The sequence below is a fragment of the Theropithecus gelada genome, chromosome 8 (assembly GCF_003255815.1).
Source record: "Theropithecus gelada isolate Dixy chromosome 8, Tgel_1.0, whole genome shotgun sequence".
In the NCBI taxonomy this organism is placed as follows: Eukaryota; Metazoa; Chordata; class Mammalia; order Primates; family Cercopithecidae; genus Theropithecus; species Theropithecus gelada.
Window position 1 is genome coordinate 56,902,932 of NC_037676.1, and position 24,074 is coordinate 56,927,005.

A 24,074-nucleotide genomic window follows, 5' to 3' on the forward strand; every position below is an offset into this window, starting at 1 on the left:
AGATATTAGGCCAAAAAGAAAATCTCATTAAATTTCTCCAAACAAGCCACATTCTCTGCTACAATTTAGTAAAACAAAAATTTAATTAAAAGGGTGAAAGTAAAAAAAAAAAAAGTCATTTAAGGTGTTTCAGTCCTCTTCATGACTTTGGGCCAAAGCGAAAATCAGAACTATAAGTACAGTCTAACAGAATGTTATGATGGTGTTTTTTTCTGTCTCATTTTCTGCTGAGGTCTCAAAAGACTAGAATAAAATAATAGAAGCAAGATCTCACCATCTGTCTTACTTAGTTTGAGGCTGCTGTAACAAAATACCTTAGACTGGGCAATTTATAAAGAACACAAATTTATTCTTATACTTCTGGAGGCTGAGAAGTCTAAGATCAAAGTGCTGGCATTTGGTGTCTTGGGAGGGGCTTCTTGCTTTGTCCTCCCATGGTGGAAGGGCAAAAAGGCTTAGCTAGTTCCCTGAAGTCCTTTTATGAGGGCACTAATCCCACTCATGAGGGCCCTCATGACTTAATCACATCCTAAGGGCTCCACCTCTTAATGTTATCACATTGGATCTTAGGTTCCAATAGATGAATTTTAGGGGGACACGTGCACTTAGACCTATCCCAGCACCATCCTAAATGTAGGCACAAGGCTACATATTCAGGACTTATGAAGGAAGGGACAGGCAAGTTATGGGTTCACCACTGAGTATGAAAGCTACAAGTTTTCATTGCAGTAGGTTGGCTGTTGCTTTGATACCTATACACCAACTGCCAGTAATAGGAGGGGGTAGAAGGGGCTTTTCCGTTGTGAAGAAACCACTTGAAGAACATGTGCCATCTAGAATTTGTTACATGACCCTCACTTGAATAAAAATCTGCAGGCTTCCTCAGTTGCCTTTGGCCACGAAGAAAGGGCAGTCTGGAGAACAGTCGGAGTAGAATTGTAGGCAGATAATCGGAGAAGATAGTAAGACAAATGATTCCAGCTCCAAATACCTACTCACCAACATACATATGTAAAAAATGCTGGTTAATAAGACTTCTAGATTCTTTCCTCTCCCTAATCCGTGCAGGAACAGCCTAGCTTTCTTCAGGAACCCATCTTTTCTAGTTTTCTAAATCCAGTTCTGGTTCTTTCTTATGGGAAAAACATGACAAAAATGTAGACAATATATTTTTACATTAACAATTTAAAAACTAACTTATTAGCTTACAAAGTATTGTTAAAATTAATGTATCATTACCTCTAAGAGTTTTCTTTACAGCCTCCCCAGAAGCTCTTAAAACTCAGTTTAGAATTCTGGTAACATTTTATTTTTCCTTAAAGGAAACAAGTTATTCTTTTTTGGGAGATAGCATTTAAAAATGAAATTAAATAACATTTTGGAGATTTTGTTTCAGGTAAAGGAAACAGCATATGTAAGGGTATAGAATTATGCATATGAATCATCTATGGCAGTGGTTTTCAAAGTGTGGTTCCTGGGCCATCAGCATTGCTTGCGAAAATTGTTGAAGATTCAATGCTTGGGATCTTATCTAGGATGACCAGCCATCCTGGTTTGCCTGTGGCTATTCTGGTTTACCTATGGCTGTCCTGGTTTTAGCACTGAAAATCCTGCATCCTGGGAAACCCCTCTGTCCTGGGCAAACTGGGACATTTGATCACTGTAGGCTGCCTGTGCTGGGCCTACTGAATTAGAAACTGTAGAACTCAGTAGTCTGTGTTTTTGTAATCCCTCCTGGTGATTCAGATGCATGCTAAGTTTGGGAACCACTGGTCTAGGGAACTGTGAGGAGTTTAACACGACTCAATAATGAGAGTATGTGATGAGGGATGAAGCTGAAGAGTAAGCTGAAGGGTCTTGTATGCTGTGTTAAAAAGTTTTATTTGGCTGAGAACAGTGGCTTATGCCTATAATTCCAGCATGTTGCGAGGCTGAGGTGTGAGGATCGCTTGAGGCCAGGAGTTCAAGACCAGCCTGGGCAACATACGAGACCCCATCTCTACAAAAATATTTAAAAATTAGCTGGGCATGGTGGCACACACCTGGAATCCCAGCTACTTGAGAGGCTGAGGCTGGAAGGTTGCTTGAGTTCAAGAGTTCAAGGCTACAGTGAACTGTGATTGCACTACTGCACTCCAGCCTGGGTAACAGAGTGAGCCTCTGTCTCTAAATATATACAAATAAAAAATAAAAGAAAAAAAATAAATTTTATCTTATAGCTGATGAGTATACACTCACCAACTCAATAATTTTAATTAGAGTAGAATATATTTTGAGCTGGATCTTTGCATAGACAAAACAACTATGACTAATTAAAATATTTTATGTGTAAGTAAAAATGATTTTAACTAACTCTAGTTTGCAAATTAATATGAAATTAAACATTTAAAAAGAAATGTCTACCTTTATGTATACCAGTTGAGTCTATGTGCTTGGACAGAATTTCTGAATGGTTACTCATTTTTAGTCTATCAAAACATATGTATTTTATGCAGACTTTGTTTAAATTTGAACTTTAAAAACTTCCTGGAAATAGAAAGTGTTGGTAACTCATCAAGTATATATTATTTGGAACATGTTAGGTTTGGGATTATGAATGCAGTTTATGAAATTAAAAGCAGCTACAGAATTGTTCTATTTTCAATTGTTTGGAAAAGCACACTGAAATAGATATCATAAAGTATAAAGCCTTAAAATAATGCTTTGCTTTTGTTATATGTACAAGAAATACATTCCTTACAGTTTACTTCTGTTATACTTTGCTTTATTTGAAGTACTAAAGCTTTATATTGTGCAAGGCCTTTATGTATATTTGGAAGTTAGAACTTGTTTCTCAAAACTTGAAATAATATTGGACCATATTTATTCATGTTACATTTTCGTTCTTTAATTTGTGTTTAGGAAATGGCTGGTTTCTTGATGATGTTGTTATCAAGGATCCCACAACAAATTACGAATATGCGTTCTTCTGTCACAGGTTTGTAGGTGTACTTTTACATTGAAAAAATCCATTCCAAGTTTATGCATTGAGAACTGGGTAGCTTATTTAGTTGTTCCTAGTCACTGAGGCTTTGTTGGTTAACTTCTGTGAACATTAACCTTAGAGGCTCTTTATGCTATTGAGAAAGACATTTATTATGTTTATCATCATTCCTAATGATACAAATTTAATATTTAATGGTAAATTAAGATAGATTTTTAAAAATATGACTTCTCTGTTCATATCAGAAAGAAAAATGAAAGTCTCTGACAAGAAAACATATTCCCTTTGGACTAGGTCCCAAATTCGGTTCAAAAATAATAAATGTACACAGTGTTTCACGTAGCTTTTTATACAAAGATGATAGTAGCTTACTCACTGTCAATGGACCTTGATTTTTGAGTTATTTTCCCAGCAGTGGTGATTAGTTTGCTTTGGTGATAGATTTGCTTTTTTTTTTTTTTTTGACATTGTCCTGCCTCTTTTCCTATGGAACCCATAATAACCATTTATGAAATAACTGATCAGAGTTTAAACTATAGTTAGTGATCAAAGGACAGGATAAATTGATCCAGTGACTATAACATCTATGATTTTGACAGTTAGCAGACCGATTGAGTTACTCACCTGTGTATTAGGCAAAAACATATTTTAGCCTTTCCAGATAGTAACTGCTTCTTCTACCTCCCTTGCAGTCTTGTAGTCATTTTAGGATTTTCTTTCCCATTCTGTACTGCTCTGCCTTTGAGAGCCAGATGGTCACGTCTTTTCCAATTCCTGCTATCTTGTATTTCTGACTTGGGAAGATAATTGCCAATGGTTAATGTAAATACAAAGTCTGAAAATAATCGATGCACTTTTCTTTTCACAGATGGCTAGATCAGGGGGAAGATGATTGTAAAATTGTCAGAGAACTGTATGCCAGGGATAACAGTATCTTCTTTGCAAGTAGGTGTCATGTATACACATTTCCTGGAAAACTATATTTTATGATGGCTGGAGAAAGCATGACACTCTGAAATTAATGACCCTCTCTTTCCTTTATCTTCTCAGGGCAGAAGCTGGACCTTAAAAGAAAAGAAACAGTAAGTTTTTTGGGGGCTTTAAGATTATTTCATATAAACAATGTTCAAATGACTATTTGATGTGTTAAAACAAAACAGCCTATAGTGTCTAGTAAGTACTGTTTCTTAGCAATTTCTTTTCTTTGTTTCTTCTCATACTGGTGTTTTTGTTTGTTTTGTTTTGTTTTTCTTTTTAGTGGACTGCAGAAAGCTGGAAGTTTACAAAAGGAAATACTCTTCAGTTCTATAACAAGCTGACTGGAGGGTTTGTCCGTCTGCATCCAGATGGCACAGTTGATGCCATTGGAGAGAAGACAGACAAATATGGTAAAACCATCGTACAAAGCTTGTGGTGCTGGACAGTTCTGGGAGTTAAAGGAATGTAGATTTCTAGACACTGTTTAATTTATAGTATTGTTCTTTTTACAGATAGCTTTACACAAGTGTTAGGCCATTTAAATAATTTACTCTCTGCATTAATAAAAATGATAAATAGATGACAGGCTTTAAATCTGGACACTGTGAAAAATATGTATATTTGGCATTAATTAATTGAAGAATAAAATGTAGGCAGTTACCAAAACACCATGTTAAATAATTTGAGGGCTAGAGGAAATAACTGAAATATTATTCTAAATTTCAGACATTCATAATCTAATGAAGAAGACAAATACAACAATTCTAATAATTGTTATTTGTAGCTAGTGTCTAATAAATGTACAAAGGAAAACAAGGCAAGGAAAAACTAGATTTGATGTTTAATATCTGCATGTCATGAAGCTATAACCATGAGAATTAACAAAAGAGTAAACTGATGATGGTAGATGTTTGACTATAAACCCAAACCTCCAACTCTTTTTGAATTTGGGCCTTTATTATTTAAACCATATTTGCCTGTTACACCTATGAATTTAACTGTACTTTACTATGCTGGAAACTGTGCCGTTCAGTCTCGAGGATGTGCTGGAGCTACTAACCTACAGCATGTCTCCAAATGTAACCTCTTCTGCCTCGTATTTGAGATCCTAGGGAACAACCAGTTTTCTCCTGTATGAAAATAAGCATCTGTCTAAAAATACTTCCTAGGAGCTTCTGTTCCAAAATTATTCTTTAGACATTTTCCTTACCTCGGCAAAAATTAGTTCCCACTTGAGATTACTTATCCACTTACATCAGTCAAAGTGGCCCTTCATCCTATTCCCTGGGTTCTCTGCTGCCACTGTTGTTATTCTTTTTCTTTATTAGTATCTCTTATTTGCAGATATGGCCACAAAAATATCTCCCATTGTTAAATCAGAAACTGTGAAGGATCTAAATTGTACCTCACTTGTAGGAAACCACTGGGTCAGAGACCAAGACCATTTATTTCTCACATCAAGTGCACCAGCCAGAGCAGTTTCTTGTGTTGGGTTCCCTGAACTCCAGTCCTGCAGTATCACGATGTGAGGTCCCAATGGTACCAGCACACGCAGTCAGGTACATTAAAAGAGAGAAATTTGCAAATTAGGAAACTATGATCTTATATTTTCTATTTTTATTTTTTGTGCATAAATACATATAATCAACTTTTAAGTTCCAGGGTACATGTGCAGGTTTGTTACACAGGTAAACTTGTGCCATGGTAGTTTGCTATACAGATCAACCCTTCACCTAGTTATTAAGCCCAGCATCCATTAGCTATTCTTCCTGATGCTGTCCCTCCCCTGGACCCCCACCCCCTGATGTGTCCATTTGTTCTCATCATTCAGCTCCCACTTATAAGTGAGAACATGCAGTGTTTGGTTTTCTGTTCCTGGATTAGTTTGCTGAGGATAATGGCTTCTAGCTCCATCCTTGTCCCTGCAAAAGACATGATCTCATTTCTTTTTATGCTGCATAGTATTCCATGGTAGTTATGTACCACATTTTCTTTATCCAGTCTGTCATTGATGGGCATTTGGGTTGATTCCATGTCTTTGTTATTGTGAATAGTGCTGTAGTGAATGTACACAGGCATGTATCTTTATAATAGCATGATTTATATTACTTTGGGTATATACCCAGTAATGGAATTGCTGGGCCAAATGGTGTTTCTGCTTCTAGATCTTTGAGGAATTACCACACTGCCTTCCACATGGTTGAACTAACTTACATTCCCACCAGCAGTGTAAAAGCATTCCTTTTTCTCTGCAATCTCACCAGCATCTGTTGTTTCTTGACTTTTATTCCCCTTTTTAAAAATTTAATTTTTTTTTTTTTTTTTTACTCTGAGTTCTGGGATACTTGTGCAGAATGTGCAGGTTTGTTACATAGGTATACATGTGCCTTGGTGGTTTGCTGCACCTATCAACCCATCACCTAGGTTTTTAGTGGGAACATAAATTAGTTCAACCATTGTGGAAATCAGTATGGCAATTCCTCAAGGATCTAGAACCAGAAATACCATTTTACCCAGCAATCCCATTACCAAGTATATACCCACAGGAATATAAATCATTCGATTATAAAGACACATACACACGTATGTTTATTGCAGCACTATTCACAGTAGCAAAGTCATTGACTTTTTAATAATCTCCATTCTGACTGGCGTGAGATGGTATCTCATTGTGGTTTTGATTTATATTTCTCTAATTTACATTTCTCTAACGGGTTTTTTTCTTGTAAAATTTTTAAAGTTCCTTATAAATTCTAGACATTAGACCTTTGTCAGATGGATAGATTGCAGAATTTTTCTCCCATTCTCTAGGCTGTCTGTTCACTCTGATGATAGTTTCTTTTACTGTACAGAAGCTCTTTAGTTTAATTAGATCCCATTTGTCGATTTTTTCTTTTGTTGCAATTGCTTTTGGTGTTTTCATCATGAAATCTTTGCCCCTGCCTAAGTTCTGAATGTTATTGCCTAGATTTTCTTCTAGGGTTTTTATTGTTTTGGGTTTTACATTTGAGTCTTTAATCCATCTTGAGTTAATTTTTGTATAAGGTATAAGGAAGGGATCCAGTTTCCATTTTCTGCATATGGCTCGTCAGTTTTCCCAACATCATTTATTAAATAGGCAGTCCTTTTTCCATCGCTTGTTTTTGTGAGGTTTGTCAAAGATCAGTTGGCTGTAGATATGTGGCATTATTTCTGAGGCCTCTGTTCTGTTTCATTGGTCTATATATATCTGTACCAGTACCCTGCCGTTTTGGTTACTGTAGCCTTTTAGTATAGTTTGAAGTCAGGTAGCATGATGCCTTCAGCTTTGTTCTTTTTGTTTAGAATTGTCTTTGCTATATGGGCTTGTTTTTGGTTCCATATGAATTTTAACATAGCTTTTGTTCTAATTCTGTGAAGAATGTCAGTGGTGATTTAATAGTAATGACATTGGCTCTATAAATTACTTTGGGCAGTATGGCCATTTTCGTGATATTGATTCTTCCTCTCCATAAGCATGGACTGTTTCTCTATTTGTTTGTGTTCTCTCTGATTGCCTTGAGCAGTGGTTTGCAGTTCTCCTTGAAGAGGTCCTTCACATCCCTTGTAAGTTGGATTCCTAGGTAGTTTATTCTCATTGTAGCAATAGTGAATGGGAGTTCATTCATGATTTGGCTCTCCGCATGCTTGTTGTTGGTATATATGAATGCTTATGATTTTTGCACATTGATTTTGTATCCTGAGACTTTAAAGTTGCTTACTAGTTTAAGAAGCTTTTGGGCTGAGACAATGGGATTTTCTAGATATAGGGTTATGCCATCTGCAAACAAGGATAATTTGACTTCCTCTCTTCCTATTTGAATACGCTTTATTTCTTCCTCTTACTGTTAGCCCTGGCCAGGACTTCCAACGCTATGTTAAATAGGAGTCGTGAGAGAGGGCATCCTTATCTTATGCCTGCTTTCAGAGGGAATGCTTCCAGCTTTTGCTCATTCAGTACGATAGTGGCTGTGGGTTTGTCATATATGGCTCTTATTATTTTGAGGTATGCTTCTTCAATACCTAGTTGATTGAGAGGTTTCTTTATTTTTTTGACATGAAAGGATGTTGAATTTTACCAAAGGTCTTTTCTGTGTCTATTGAGATAATCCTGTGGTTTTTGTCTTTAGTTCTGTTTATGTGATGAATTACATTTATTGATTTGCGTATGTTGAATCAACCTTGTATCCCAGGGTTGAAGCCAACTTGATGGTGATGGATAAACTTTTTGATGTGCTGTTGTATCTGTTTGCCAGTATTTTATTGAGGATTTTTGCATCTATGTTCATTGGGGATATTGACCTGAAGTTTTCTTTTTTTGTTGTATCTCTACCAGGTTCTGGTATCAGGATGATGCTGGCCTCATAAAATGAGTTAGGGAGGAGTCTCTGCTTTTCAGTTGTTTGGAATAGTTTCAGTAGGAATGGTACCAGGTCCTCTTTGTACCTCTGGTAGAATTCAGCTGTAAATCTTTCTGGTCGTAGGCTTTTTTTTACTGCCTCAATTTCAGAACTCATTATTGATCTATTTTGGGATTCAGTTTCTTCTTGGTTCACTCATGGGAGGGTGTATGCATCCAGGAATTTATCAATTTCTTCTAGATTTTCTACTTTATGTACATAGAGGTGTATATAGTATTCTCTGATGGCTGTTCGTATTTCTGTGGGGTCAGTGGTGATATTTCCTTTATCATTTCTGATTGTGTCCATTTGATTCTTTTTTCTTCTTTATTAGTCTAACTAGTGGTTTATTTCACTTTTTAAGTTTTGAGGTACATATGCAGGATGTGCAGGTATATATACACAATGGAATGCTGTGGAGTCCTAAAAAGGAATGAGATCATGCCGTTTACAGGGACATGGATGAAACTGGAAGCCAATATTCTCAGCAAACTAACACAGGAACAGAAAACAAAACACTCCATGTTCTCACTTATAAGTGGGAGCTGAACATGAGAACACATGGACACAGGGAGGGGAACAACACTTACTGTGGCTTGTTGTGGGAGGGCAGAAGTGGGAGAGCATTAGGGAAAAGAGCTGATGCATGCTGGGCTTAATACCTAGGTGATGGGTTGACAGGTGCAGCAGTCTATTTTATTATTATTTATTTTTTTCAAAAAACCAGCTCCTGTATTTGTTGATTTTTTGAAGGGTTTTTTATGTCTCTGTCTCCTTCAGTTCAGCTCTGATATTAGTTATTTCTTATCTTCTGCTAGCTTTGGAGTTTATTTGCTCTTGGTTCTCTAGTTCCTTTAGTTGTGATGTTAGGTTGTTGATTTGAGATCTAACGTTTTGATGAGGGCATTTAGTGCTATAAATTTCCCTCTTAATACTGCTTTAGCTGTGTCCCAGAGTTCTGGTATGCTGTCTCTTTGTTCTCACTAGTTTCAAAGAACTTCTTGATTTCTGCCTTAATTTCATTATTTACCCAGGATTCATTCAGGAGCAGGTCATTCCATTTCCATGTAGTTGTGTGGTTTTGAGTGAATTTCTAAATTTTGAGTTCTAATTTGATTGCACTGTGATCTGAGAGACTGTTATGATTTCAGTTCTTTTGCATTTGCTGAGGAGTGGAAACTCTGATCTTATATAGGGCTGTCCATCCTTCCTTCTAGAGAATGAGCCAGAGAATGAATTTGAATGCAGCACAAATTCATAAACTTTCTTAAAACATTATGAGATTTTTTTTTTCTTTTCTATCCTTAGTGTTAGTGTGTTTTATGTGTGGCCCAAGATAATTCTTCCAATGTGGCCTGGGAAAGCCAAAAGATTGGACACCCCTGTTCTCGGTGTTATGACTAATTGAATGCAGCTGATTCAACACTTGAACTTCTAAGGTCTGCATCTTCTATCCTCACTTTTTGAATTAATCCTTCTTGGAACCCAGCCCTCAGGTAGAAAGGAAACCAGGCAGCCATGCAGAGAGGTCCTTCAGGAAAGAACTGGCCCTGAAAGCCCCAGCTGAATCTCCAACAAGCAACCATCACCAACCGCTAGCATGTGAGCCTCTGTGTGGATCAAACTAACTGATAGATGATGCAAACAGAAAAACTTTTTACCCTTCAGTGTTTCTAGCATCTTAATATGCTAGTCCTGCCATATACAAAGCAGAATGAGAAGTTCCAAAAAAGGCAGGTGGAGAATAATATGAGTAATTTTCCTCAGTGTAACTGACATTTTTGCAACAGGAGGTCTTTTATGTGTGATAATTACTTGCAGGATTATTTCCTGATGTTATGCTTAGTGTCCCATAAATTCACACTAATGAATCAGTTTTCACATGCCTGGAAAGTGTTTTGATGAACAATGCTAACCTGTAGACATCTTTTCAAGAAAATATTTTAAGACTATCTCCCTGAGATATTTTGACTTATAATTTTCACTCCAGAAAACAATGTTGTTTTTTTTTTGTTTTTTTGTTTTTTGCCACCATGAGCCAATATTTCTATTTAGTTATTCAGCTGCTTGTGAATTTAGTTTTTTCCATACTTAGAGAGTTAGAGTGCTCATTTCTGAGTTCTGCTGAACCACTTCTTGGCAATACTAGGCCTAAAAGTAGACACATAACACGATAAGTTCTTTGAAATGCCACAGGGAACTTCATTATATGATAATAAACTCTTTAGGTACTAGAAACAATACTGTAGCCAACATTGACAATGGCAGTCACAAACAAGTGTTGTCTCTGTTGTGGGATCTTATCACTAAAAGGAAGGACCAGACAACTAAAGCTATTCAGTTTTTAACAATGAACCCTTAATGGCTACTTCTATGTCAGGGCTAGTTTCACAAACTTTACATCCCTTGAAATGTCAAAATATTTACTATAAAATACAGATTCATATAGTTTTTTTCATTTTATCATAACCTTTCAAGAGAAAAATTTATAATCTGGATTTGGATATAATTGATTTATGCTACTAAAAGATTTTTAAATATTTAAAATATATTACACAACTGGAAGTTTTCCTCTGTCCTAGATTATCTCCATATTGATTTATGTAAATAATTTTACCAGGTTTTGAGTGTGGATTTTTTGCTTTTTGTTTTTGGAGTGTTTATTCATGCCATGTCAGACTATTGCATATGGAAAAGATAATTGCATTTTTCTTTTTTAATTATTAAAAATAATCTTTTGTATTACTCAATTCCTAGAAAGAATCAGGAAAGAAAAAGTCTAAAAAGCAGTGGTTTGAAGAAGAACAGGAAGGCTGCAACAGAGCATTTTGTGTAGGTTAATGAAGGTTATTAGTTAAGCTACTTCTTCTGCCCTAGTAGTCACTGACTGGACATGCCTCTGCATAATCCTGTTTTTTTTAAAACATATTTTTTTACTATACTTTAATTTCTGGGATACACGTGCATAACATGCAGGTTTGTTACATAGGTATACACATGCTATAGTGGTTTGCTGCACCCATCAACCCATCATCTACATTAGATATTTCTCCTAATGCTATACTTCCCCAAGCCCTCCATCCCCCGACAGGCCCCAGTTTGTGATGTTCCCCTCACTGTGTCCATGTGTTCTCATTGTTCAACTCCCACTTATGAGTGAAAACATGCATTGTTTGGTTTTCTCTTCTTGTGTTACTTTGCTGAGAATGATGCTTTCCAGTTTCATCCATGTCCCTGCAAATGACATGAACTCATCCTTTTTTATGGCTGCATAGTATTCCATGGTGTATATACACCACATTTTCTTTATCAAGTCTATCACTGATGGGTATTTGTGTTGGTTCCAAGTCTTTGCTATTGTGAACAGTGCTGCAATAAACATATGTGTGCATGTGTCTTTATAGTAGAATGATTTATAATCCTTTGGGTATATACCTAGTAATGGGATTCCTAGGTCAAATGATATTTCTGGTTCTAGATCATTGTGGACTGTCTTCCACAATGGTTGAACTAATTTACACTCCCACCAACAGTGTAAAAGCATTCCTATTTCTCCACATCCTCTCCAGCATCTGTTGTTTCCTGACTTTTTAATGATTGCCATTCTAACTAGCCAGAGGTGGTATCTCATTGTACTTTTGATTTGCATTTCTCTGATGACCAGTGATGATGAGCTTTTTTTCATATGTTTGTTGGCCGCATAAATGTCTTCTTTTGAGAAGTGTCGGTTCATATCCTTTGCCCATTTTTTGATGGGGTTATTTGTTTGTTTCTTATAAATTTGTTCAAATTCTTTGTAGATTCTGGATATTAGACCTTTGTTAGATGGATAGATTGCAAAAATTTTCTCCCATTCTATAGGTTGCCTGTTTAATGATAGTTTCTTTTGCTGTGCAGAAGCTCTTTAGCTTAATTTGATCCCATTTGTCAGTTTTTTCGTTTGTTGCCATTGCTTTTGGTGTTTTAGTCATGAAGTCTTTGTCCATCCTTATGTCCTGAATGGTATTGCCTAGGTTTTCTTCTAGGGTTTTTATAGTTTTAGGTCTTATGTTTAAGTCTTTAAACCATCTTGAGTTAATTTTTGTATAAGGTATAAGGAAGGGTTCCAGTTTCATTTTTCTGCATATAGCTAGCCAGTTTTCCCAATGCCATTTATTAAATAGGGAATCCTTTCCTCATTGCTTGTTTTTGTCAGATTCGTCAAAGATCAGATGGCTATGGATGTGTGGTGTTATTTCTGAGGCCTCTGTTCTGTTCCATTGGTCTATATGTCTGTTTTGGTACCAGTATCATGCTGTTTTGGTTACTGTAGCCTTGTAGTATAGTTTGAAGTCAGGTAGCATGATGCCTCCAGCTTTGTTCTTTTTGTTTATGATTGTCTTGGCTATACGGGCTCTTTTTTGGTTCCATATGAAATTTAAAGTAGTTTTTTCTAATTCTGTGATGAAAATCAGTGGTAGCTTGATGGGGATAGCATTGAATCTATAAATTACTTTGGGCAGTATGGCCATTTTCACAATATTGATTCTTCCTATCCATGAGCATGGAATGTTCTTCCATTTGTTTGTGTTCTCTCTTATTTCCTTGAGCAGTGGTTTGTAGTTCTCCTTGAAGAGGTCCTTCACATCCCTTGTAAGTGGTATTCCTAGGTATTTTATTCTCTTTGAAGCAATTGTGAATGGGTGTTCACTCATGATTTGGCTCTCTGTTTGTCTATTATTAGTGTCTTTGAATGCTTGTGATGTTTGCACATTGATTTTGTATCCTGAGATTGTGCTGAAGTTGCTTATCAGCTTAAGGAGCTTTTGGGCTGAGACGATGGGGTTTTCTAAATATATAATCATGTCATCTGCAAACAGAGAGAATTTGACGTCCTCTCTTCCTATTTGAATACCCTTTATTTTTTTAACTTGCCTGATTGCCCTGGCCAGAACTTCCAACACTATGTTGAATAGGAGTGGTGAGAGAGGGCATCCTTATCTTGTGCCTGTTTTCAAAGGGAATGATTCCAGTTTTTGCCTATTCAGTATGATATTGGCTGTGAGTTTGTCATAAATAGCTCTTATTATTTTGAAATACGTTCCATCAGTACCTAGTTTATTGAGAGTTTTTAGCATGAAGGGATGTTGACTTTTGTCAAAGGCCTTTTCTGCATCTATTGAGATAATCATGTGTTTTTTGTCATTGTTTCTTTTATGTGATGGATTACATTTATTTATTTGCATCTGTTGAACCAGCCTTGTATCCCAGGGATGAAGGTGACTTGATCATGGTGGATAAGTTTTTGATTTGCTTCAGGATTCAGTTTACCAGTATTTTATTGAGGATTTTCATGTCAATGTTCATCAGGGACATTGGCCTGAAATTTTTTTGTGTGTGTGTCTCTGCCAAGTTTTGGTATCAGGATGATGCTGGCTTCATAAAATGAGTTAGGGAGGATTCCTTCTTTTTCTATTGATTGGAATAGTTTCAGAAGGAATGGTACCAGCTCTTCTTTGCACCTCTGGTAGAATTCAGCTGTGAATCCATCTTCTCCTGATTTTTTTTTTTTTTTTTTTTGGCTGGTAGGCTATTAATTACTGCCTCAATATCAGAACTTGTTATTGGTCTATTCAAGGATTTGACTTCTTCCTGTTTTAGTTCTGGGAGGGTGTATGTGTCCAGGAATTTATCCATTTCTTGTAGATTTTCTAGTTTATTTGTGTAGGGGTGTTTATAGTATTCTCGGATGGTAGTTTGTATTTATGTGGGATCAGTGGTGATCTCCCCTTTATCCTTTTTTATTGTGTCTATTTGATTCTTCTCTCTTTTCTTCTTTATTAGTCTGGCTAGTGATCTATCTATTTTGTTGATCTTTTCAAAAAACCAGCTCTTGGATTCATTGGTTTTTTTTGAAGTGTTTTTCATGTCTCTATCTCCTTCAGCTCTGCTCTAATCTTAGTTATTTCTTGCCTTCTGCTAGCTTTTGAAGTTGTTTGCTCTTGCTTCTCTAGTTCTTTTAATTGTGATGTTAGACTGTTGAGTTTAGATCTTTCCTGCTTTCTTCTCTGGGCATTTAATGCTATAAATTTCCCTCTAAATACTGTTTTAGCTGTGTCCCAGAGATTATGTTATGTTGTGTCTTTGTTCTCATTGGTTTCAAAGAACTTAACTTATTTCTGCCTTGATTTCATTTTTTACCCAATAGTCATTCAGGAGCAGGTTGTTCAGTTTCTATGTATTGTGTGGTTTTGAGTGAGTTTCTTAATCCTGAGTTCTAATTTGATTGCTCTGTGGTCTGAGAGATTGATTGTTATGATTTCCATTCTTTTGCATTTGCTGGGAATGTTTTACTTCCAATTATGTGGTCAGTTTTAGAATTAGTGTGATGTGGTGCTGAGAAGAATGTATAGTCTGTTGATTTGGGGTGGAGAGTTCTGTTGATGTCTATTAGGTCCGCTTGTTCTAGAGCTGAGTTCAAATCCTGAATATCCTTGTTAAGTTTGTGTCTCATTGATCTGTCTAATATTGACAGTGGAGTGTTAAAGTCTCCCACTGTTATTGTGTGGGAGTCTAAGTCTCTTTGTAGGTCTCTAAGTACTTGTTTTATGAATCTGGGTGCTCCAGTATTGAGTGCATGTATATTTAGGATAGTTTTCTCTTCTTGTTGCATTGATCCCTTTACCATTATGTAATGCCCTTTTTGTCTTTTTTGATCTTTGTTGGTTTAAAGTTGTTTTATCAGAGGCTAGGATTGCAACCCCTGCTTTTCTTTTTGCTTTCCATTTGCTTGGTAAATATTTCTCCATGCTATTATTTTGAGTCTGTGTGTGTCTTTGCACATGAGATGGGTCTCCTGAATACAGCACACTGATGGGTCCTGACTCTTTATCTAGTTTGCCAGTCTGAGTCTTTTAATTGGGGCATTTAGCCCATTTACATTTAAGTTAATATTGTTATGTGTGAATTTGATTCTGTCATTATGATGCTAGCTGCTTATTTTGACCATTAGTTGATGCAGTTTTTTCATAGTACCGATGGTCTTTAGAATGTGGTATGTTTTTGCAGTGACTTGTACCAGTTTTTCCTTTCCATTTTTAGTGCTTCCTTCAGGAGCTCTGGTAAAGCAGACCTGGTGGTAACAAAATCTCTCTGCATATGCTTGTCCGTAAAGGATTTTATTTCTCCTTCACTTACGAAGCTCAGTTTGGCTGGATATAAAATTCTGGGTTGAAAATTCTTTTCTTTAAAAATGTTGTATATTGGTCCCCACTCTCTTCTGGCTTATAGGATTTCTGCAGAGAGATCTGCTGTTAGTCTGATAGACTTCTGTTTGTGGGTAACCCAACCTTTCTCGGTGGCTGCCCTTAACATTTTTTCCTTCATGTCAGCCTTGGTGAATCTGACAATTATGTGTCTTGGGGTTGATCTTCACGAGGAGTATCTTTGTGGTGTTCTCTGTATTTCCTGAATTTGAATGTTGGCTTGTCTTTCTAGGTTGGGGAAGTTCTCCTGCATAATATCCTGAAGAGTGTTTTCCAACTTGGTTCCATTCTCCTGTCACTTTCAGGTACACCAATCAAAAGTAGGTTTGGTCTTTTCACACAGTCCCATATTCCTTGGAGGCTTTGTTCATTCTTTTTTTGCTAATCTTGTCTTCATACTTTATTTCATTAAGTTGATCTTCAATCTCTGATATCCTTTCTTCTGCTTGATCGATTTGGCTGTTGATACTTGTGTATGCTTCACGAAGTTCTTGTGCTGTTTTTCAGCTCCATCAGGTCATTTATGTTCTTCTCTAAACTGGTTATTCTTAGCTTTTTTGCATTGGGTTAGAACATGCCCCTTTAGCTTGGAGGAGTTTGTTATTACCCACATTCTGGAGCCTACTTCTGTCAAATTGTCAGACTCATTCTCTGTCCAGTTTTGTTCCCTTGCTGGTGAGGAGTTGTGATCCTATGGAGGGGAAGAGGCATTCTGGTTTTTGGAATTTTCAGTCTTTTTTGCGATCATTTTTCCTCATCTTTGTGGAGTTTTCTACCTTTGGTCTTTGATGTTGGTGACTTTCAGATGGCGTTTCTGTGTGCATGTCCTTTTTGTTGATGTTGATGCTATTCCTTTATGTTTGTTAGTTTTCCTTCTAACAGTTAGGCCCCTCAGCTGCAGGTCTGTTGGAGTTTGCTGGAAGTCCACTCCACACCCTGTTTGCCTGGGTATCACCAGCAGAGGCTGGAGAACAGCAAATATTGCTGCCTGTTCCTTCCTCTGGAAGCTTCATCCCAGAGGTGTGCCCATCAGATGCCAGCTGGAGCTCTCCTGTATGAGGTGTCTGTCGACCCCTGCTGGGAGGTGTCTCTCAGTCAGGAGGCACAAGGGTCAGGGACCCACTTGAGGAGGCAGTTTGTCCCTTAGCAGAGCTCGAGCACTGTGCTGGGAGATCTGCTGCTATCTTCAGAGCCAGCAGGCAGGAAAGTTTAAGTCTGCTGAAGCTGTGCCCATAGCTGCCCCTTCCCCCATGTGCTCTGTCCCAGGGAGATGGGAGTTTTATCTATAAGCCCCTGACTGGGGTTGCTGCCCTTCTTTCAGAGATGCTCTGCCCAGAGAGGAGTAATGTAGAGAGGCAGTCTGGCCACAGCAGCTTAGCTGAGCTGCGGTGGGCTCTGCCCAGTTCAAACTTGCTGGAAACTTTGTTTACACTGTCAGGGGAAAACTGCCTACTCTCAAGCCTCAGTAATAACATGACGGATGCCTCTCCCCCCACCAAGCTGGAGCATCTCAGGTTGACGTCAGACCGCTGCGCTGGCCACAAGAATTTCCCCAGTGGATTGTAGCTTGCTGGACTCTGTGGAGCTGAGATCTGCTGAGCTAGACCACTTGGTTCCCTGGCTTCAGCCCCCTTTCCAGGGGAGTGAACTGTTCTGCCTCACTGGCTTTCCAGGTGCCACTGGGGTATGAAAAATAACTCCTGAAGCTAGCTCAGTGTCTGCCCAAACAGCCACCCAGTTTTGTGCTTGAAACCCAGGGCCCTCGTGGCGTAGGCACCAGAGGAAATCTCCTGGTCTTCAGGTTGTGAAGATCATGGGAAATGTGTAATTTCTGGGCAAGAGTGCATCTTTTCTCATGGCATGGTCCCTCACAGCTTCCCTTGGCTAGGGCAGGGAGTTCCCCGACCCCTTACACTTTCCGGGTTAGGCAACACCCCACCCTGCTTCTGCTCCCCTCCATGGGCTGCACCCACTGTCTAACCAGTCTCAATGAGATGAGCTGGGTACCTCAGTTGGAAATGCAGAAATCACCCACCTTCTGCGTTGATCTCGCTGGGAGCTGCAGACCGGAGCTGTTCCTATTCGGCCGTCTTGCCAGCCACCTGATAATTGCATTTTTCAATGTTGAGGTTTTAAAATATTTCACAAATTACTTGATACTGCTCCCTTCAAAGGGTGGAACCTGATTCCTCTCCCCATGAGCATGAGCTGAATTTAGTGACTGTCTTCTAAAAAATAGAATATGGTGGAGATGACTGTGTGACTTTCAAGAGTAGGTCATAAAAGGTATTACAGATTCCTGCTGGCCCTGTCTCTCGGATCGCTCATTCTGGGGAAGCCAGCTGCCATGTCATAAGGACATTCAAGCAGCCCTGTGGAGAGGCTGACATTGCAAGGAATAGAAGCCATTTGCCAACAGCCCTTTGAGTGAGTCATCTTGCAGGAGGATCCTCCAGCTCCAGACAAGCCTTTAGATATCTACAGCCCCAACCAACCTCTTGATTGCAACCTTATGAAGAGCCACTCAGATAAGTTTCTCCTAGATTCTTGACCTGCAGAAATTCCAAGAAATAAATGTTTGTTTTAATGCTGGGAAGTTTGGGAGTAATATTTTACACAACATTAGGTCGCTAACTACAGCAGTTCATAAACTGTTCTGTAAGGTAATTGCTTACAATATTTTGCTACTCTGGACACTAGGAGGGGCTCCACCTTCCTTTCACACTAAGTTATGGCCAGGAATGGAAAGAGCAATATCACTCTAATCTCTAATTGTAATCCTCATTTTTTTTTTCTCATGTTGCTGTTTCACTTCTACATTCTGCAGTGGGAAGTCCTGAATATTCAGTGTTAATATTGATGCCTATTTAATGATGGATGCATTTTTAAAAATATTCATTGTAGAAGGCATTGCAAGCATTAGAAAAAATATTTCTAATATAAAAGTAATTACACGCTTTAATGATAAAAACATTCAATGAATTAGTAATGGAAGGGAGTTTCTTCTACATGGCGACGAGCATTTATGAAAAACCCACAGCTAATGTAATCAGTGGTTAAAGACTGAAAGCTTTCTGTGTCGGAACTCAGAAAACAATGTCCTGAAATATGGTGCTTTGACATGCTGAACTAAAGAAGCAGTCTCAAGGTCTCTCTGACCCCCACCCCTCTAATATTCTGTCTCTCCCAAAGCAGAGAATGAGGCTATTCTCTGAAGTTTCCTTTTCTACCTAAAAACTGGACCCCAGAGAGGAACACAATTGCCTTCAATTCCTTCCCTGAAATTTCATCAATCAGAGAAGATTAAAACTCATATCACAGAGGAAGACACTGAAAATTTAACACCATTACAGCCCAGATGAAATTTGAACTTTGTCCCAACTATTAATAGTATTTGTTCTCTGGTCCTATCTCATTCAGTTTCCAAAAAGAATCATTCATAAGATAATGTCTGCCTCCAGGTCATTCATTTCCTCCCCAAAATCATTTACTGCTACAACCCCACCTAATCTTCCCCTATGGAGCATTTTTACCCCACTGGTTATTGGGTAGCATGCACATTAGAATAAATTTGGTTTTTTTTCTCCTATTAATCTGCATTTCTTCAGTTCATTTTCAGTGAACCTTCAGAGGGTGAAGGGGGAAGCTTTCCTTCTTTGCCCCTATACCCCTAAATAAAAAGCAAGATGAGGATGTCTGTTTTTGCCACTTCTATTCAACATTTTACTGGAAGTTCTAGGTAGAACAGGCAAGAAACAGAAATAAAAGACATCCAAATAAAAAAAGAAGTAAAACTATATTTATAGATGACATGATATAATATATAGAAGATCCTAAAGGATCCACACAAAAATATTAGACCTAATACATAAAGTCATAAAGATTGTGGGATACAAGATAAACACAGAAAAATTATTTGTATTTTTATGAAGTAGCAATGAACAATCCAAAAGTTAATTTAGGAGAACTATTTATAATAGCATCAAAATCTTAGCAATAAATTCAAGAAATGCAAGTCTTTGTATACTCAAAGCTATTAAACATTTTTGAAAGGAAGAAGACCTAAATAGATGGAGAGATAGTCCATGATTGTAAACTGGAAATCTTAAATTTCCCAAAGTAATCTACAGATTCATTGCAATCGCTATCACTTTTTTTCCCCCTGAGATGGAGTCTCACTCTGTCACCCAGGCTGGAGTGCAGTGGTGTGATCTCCACTCACTACAACTTCTTCTTCCCGGGTTCAAGCAATTCTCTTGCATCAGCCTCCCAAGTAGCTGGTACTACAGGCATGCACCACCACCACACCTGTACAATTTTTTTTTTTTTTTTTTTTGTATTTTTAGTAGAGACAGGATTTCAACATGTTGGCCAGGCTGGTCTTGAACTCCTGACCTCAGGTGATCCACCCACCTTGGCCTCTGGAAGTGCTGGGATTACAGGTGTGAGCCACAAGACCTGGCCTGAAATTGCTATCAAAATCATAACACCCTTTTCTGCAGAAATGGAGAAGCTAATCATAAATTTCGCATGGAATTTCAAGGTTCCTTGAATAGCCAAAACAATATTGAAGAATAACAAAGTTGACAGACATATATTTCCTCGTCTTAACAAGGAAGCAAGATAGCCCACCCACATGTAGGCAGTCTTGGCAACCTTAGGCTCCCCTTTGGTTACGGCCCCTTACCGGTGACAGGGAACATAACAGGAGGGCTCTCTGGGAGGGTGCCATCCCTTTAGGGATGCCAACCTAAAGGAAAGAAGATGAAAAAAAATATGGAGCATTTGTTTGGGCCAAGGTTGAGGGCGACAGCTCAGGACACATTTCACACTTTGAGGTTGCCTTTGGAGAGTGCTCTGGAGAGCAAAAGAGGGCTCACTACAGAAGTTGTTCTTCAGGAATTCTTGTAGGTTTACAGAAATAACATTGGTTAGTGAGTGGTTGAACTATAGGGTGTATGACTATGACATTTTATGGCTACTTGGTGTCAGTCTAGAGCCTGAATAGCAAGTGGCCTCAAGAGGTAATTACTTATCTCAAGGGGGAGTGAGATGTGACTACTGTTACATTTGATTTTATTAATTTATTATACTTTAAGTTCTAGGGTACATGTGCACAATGTGCAGGTTTGTTACATAGGTATACATGTGCTGTGTTGGTTTGCTGCACCCATTAACTCGCCATTTACATTAGGTATTTCTCCTAATGCTATCCCTCCCCTGCCCCCCACCCCACTGTGTCCAGAATTGGTTCCTTCTGATGGGTTCTTGGGCTCGCTGACTTCAAGCATGAAGCCACAGACCCTCGTGGTGAGTGTTACAGTTCTTAAAGATGGTGTGTCCAGAGTTTGTTCTTTCCAATGTTCAGATGTATCTGGAGTTTCTTCCTTCTGGTGGATTTGTGGTCTTGCTGACTTCAGGAATGAAGCCACAGATCTTCGCAGTGAGTGTTACAGCTCTTAAAGGTAGTGCCTCCAGAGTTGTTTCTTCCTTCTGGTGGGTTCATGGTCTTGCTGACTTCAGGAATGAAGCCACAGACCCTCGTGGTGAGTGTTACAGCTCATAAAATAGTGCAGACCCAAAGTGTGAGTAGCGGCAAGATTTATTGTGAAGCACAAAAGAACAAAGCTTCCACAGTGTGGAAGGGGCCTGAGTGGGTTGCCACTGCTGGCTGGGGTGGCCAGCTTTTATTCCCTTATTTGGCCTTGCCCACATCCTGCTGATTGGTCCATTTTACAGAGCACTGATTGGTCCATTTTGCTGATTGGTTCCTTTTACAGAGTGGTGATTGGTGCATTTACAATCCTTTAGCTAGACACAGAGTGTTGATTGGTGCATTTACAATCTTTAGCTAGACACAAAAGTTCTCCAAGTCCTCACCTGACCCAGAAGCCCAGCTGGCTTCACCTCTCACCATGACAGACCCCAGTGTATGATGTTCTCTGCCCTGTGTCCAAGTGTTCTCATTATTCAGTTCCCACCTATGAGTAAGAACGTGTGGTGTTTGGTCTTCTGTCCTTGTGATAATTTGCTCAGAATAATGGTTTCCAGCGTCATCCATGTCCCTGCAAAGGACATGAACACATCCTTTTTCATGGCTGCATAGTATTCTGTGGTGTATATGTGCCACATTTTCTTAATCCAGTGTATCTTTGATGGACATTTGGATTGGTTCCAAGTCTTTGCTATTGTGAACAGTGCTGCAATAAACATACGTGTTCATGTGTCTTTATAGTAGTATGATTTATGATCCTTTGGGTATATACTCAGCAATGGGATGGCTGGGTCAAATGGTATTTCTAGTTCTAGATCCTTGAGGAATTGCCACACCATCTTCCAGAATGGCTGAAGTAATTTACAGTCCCACCAACAATGTAAAAGCATTCCTATTTCTCCACATCCTCTCCAGCATCTGTTGTTTCCTGACTTTTTAATGATGGCTATTCTAACTGGTGTGAGATCGTATCTCATTGTGGTTTTGATTTGCATTTCTCTGATGACCAGTGATGATGAGCATTTTTTCATGTGTCTGTTTGCTGCATAAATGTCTTCTTTTGAGAAGTGTCTGTTCATATCCTTTGCCCACTTTTTGATGGGGTTGTTTGTTTTTTTTTCTTGTAAATTTGTTTTAGTTGTTTGTAGATTCTAGATATTAGCACTTTGTCCGATGGGTAGATTGCAAAACTTTTCTCCCATTCTGTAGGTTGCCTGTTTACTCTGATGGTAGTTTCTTTTGCTGTGCAGAAGCTCTTTAGTTTAATTACATCCCATTTGTCTATTTTGGCTTTTGTTACCATTGCTTTTGGTGTTTTAGTCATGAAGTCCTTGCTCATGCCTATGTCCTGAATGATATTGCCTAGGTTTTCTCTTGGGGTTTTTATGGTTTTAGGTCTAACATTTAAGTCTTTAATCTATCTTGAATCAATTTTTGTATAAGGTGTAAGGAAGGGATCCAATTTCAGCTTTCTACATATGGCTAGCCAGTTTTCCCAGCACCATTTATTAAATAGGGAATCCTTTCCCCATTGCTTGTTTTTGTCAGATTTGTCAAAGATCAGATGGTTGTAGATGTGTGGTGTTATTTCTGAGGCCTCTGTTCTGTTCCATTGGCCTGTATCTCTGTTTTGGTACCAGTACCATGCTGTTTTGGTTACTGTAGTCTTGTAGTATAGTTTGAAGTCAGGTAATGTGATGCCTCCAGCTTTGTTCTTTTGGCTTAGGATTGTCTTGGCAATGCAGGCTCTTTTTTGGTTCCATATGAACTTGAAAGTAGTTTTTTCCAATTCTGTGAAGAAAGTCATTGGTAGCTTGATGGGGATGGCATTAAATCTATAAATTACCTTGGGCAGTATGACCATTTTCATGATATTGATTCTTCCTATCCATGAGCATGGAATGTTCTTCCATTTGTTTGTGTCCACTCTTATTTCCTTGAGCAGTGGTTTGTAGTTCTCCTTGAAGAGGTCCTTCACATCCCTTGTAAGTGGTATTCCTAGGTATTTTATTATCTTTGTAGCAATTGTAAATGGAAGTTCACTCATGATTTGGCTCTCTGTTTGTCTGTTATTGGTGTACAGGAATGCTTGTGATTTTTGCACATTAATTTTGTATCCTAAGACTTTTCTGAAGTTGCTTATCAGCTTAAGGAGATTTGGGGCTGAGACGATGGGGTTTTCTAAATATACAGTCATGTCATCTGCAAACAGGGACAATTTGACTTCCTGTTTTCCTAATTGAATACCCTTTATTTATTTTTCCTCCCTGATTGTCCTGATCAGAACTTCCAGCACTATGTTGAATAGCAGTGGTGAGAGGGGGCATCTTTGTCCTGTTACATTTTAAATGCCTCTCTGGGCCTGACAATTTAAAGGGACTAGTATTCCTCAGATGAAAAGTTATTTCCTTTCTTGAGGCCTAAGTTGGCATACACAGCTCCTTCTTTCAAAGTCAATTACTAGGTTAAAAAGGATGTTAAGTCTCTTTATAAATATTGCCACATCTCTTTCCAGAAGTTATACTAGTTTTCACTGTCATCAGTGGTGCATGAGTCTTAGACTCACTACACTCTTGCCTTTAAAGTAGAAGTAATAACAAATACATAAACTTGTATATGTATATAGGTTTTTTTTCCATAAAGCATAAGTAGTTAATGGAGCTGTATACTCTACCCACTTTTGTTTGTGAAACACTTTTCTATTTACTTGGCATCCCCTTTCACTGTCAGTGGTGCCCTAATGACAGTCAGTTATACAGTCACCATATCTCTAATACATACTTTTTAAATTTCCAGTTCCAGTTTCAACTTAAGTGAAGTGACAATTTAAAGAGAATTATTTCATAGGGGATATAGCTTCTTAAATCTTCTTTGTGCTTTCAAGACAAACTTTTCTAAATTTAAAAAATTACTGCTTCAGTAAATAATTTGTATGGTGTATTGAAGAGTGTAATACC

General features: G+C 38.2%; 1 protein-coding gene across 1 annotated transcript in view; it reads left to right on the plus strand.

Annotated features, from left to right (window-relative positions):
- LOC112630251 overlaps positions 1-24,074 on the plus strand; it is an 83,061-nt gene that overhangs the window by 26,205 nt on the left and 32,782 nt on the right. Inside the window, 5 exon segments of the mRNA XM_025394414.1 lie at positions 2,902-2,977; positions 3,852-3,963; positions 3,966-4,004; positions 4,006-4,065; positions 4,242-4,371. Of these exon segments, the coding sequence (XP_025250199.1) occupies positions 2,902-2,977; positions 3,852-3,963; positions 3,966-4,004; positions 4,006-4,065; positions 4,242-4,371 (417 nt within the window).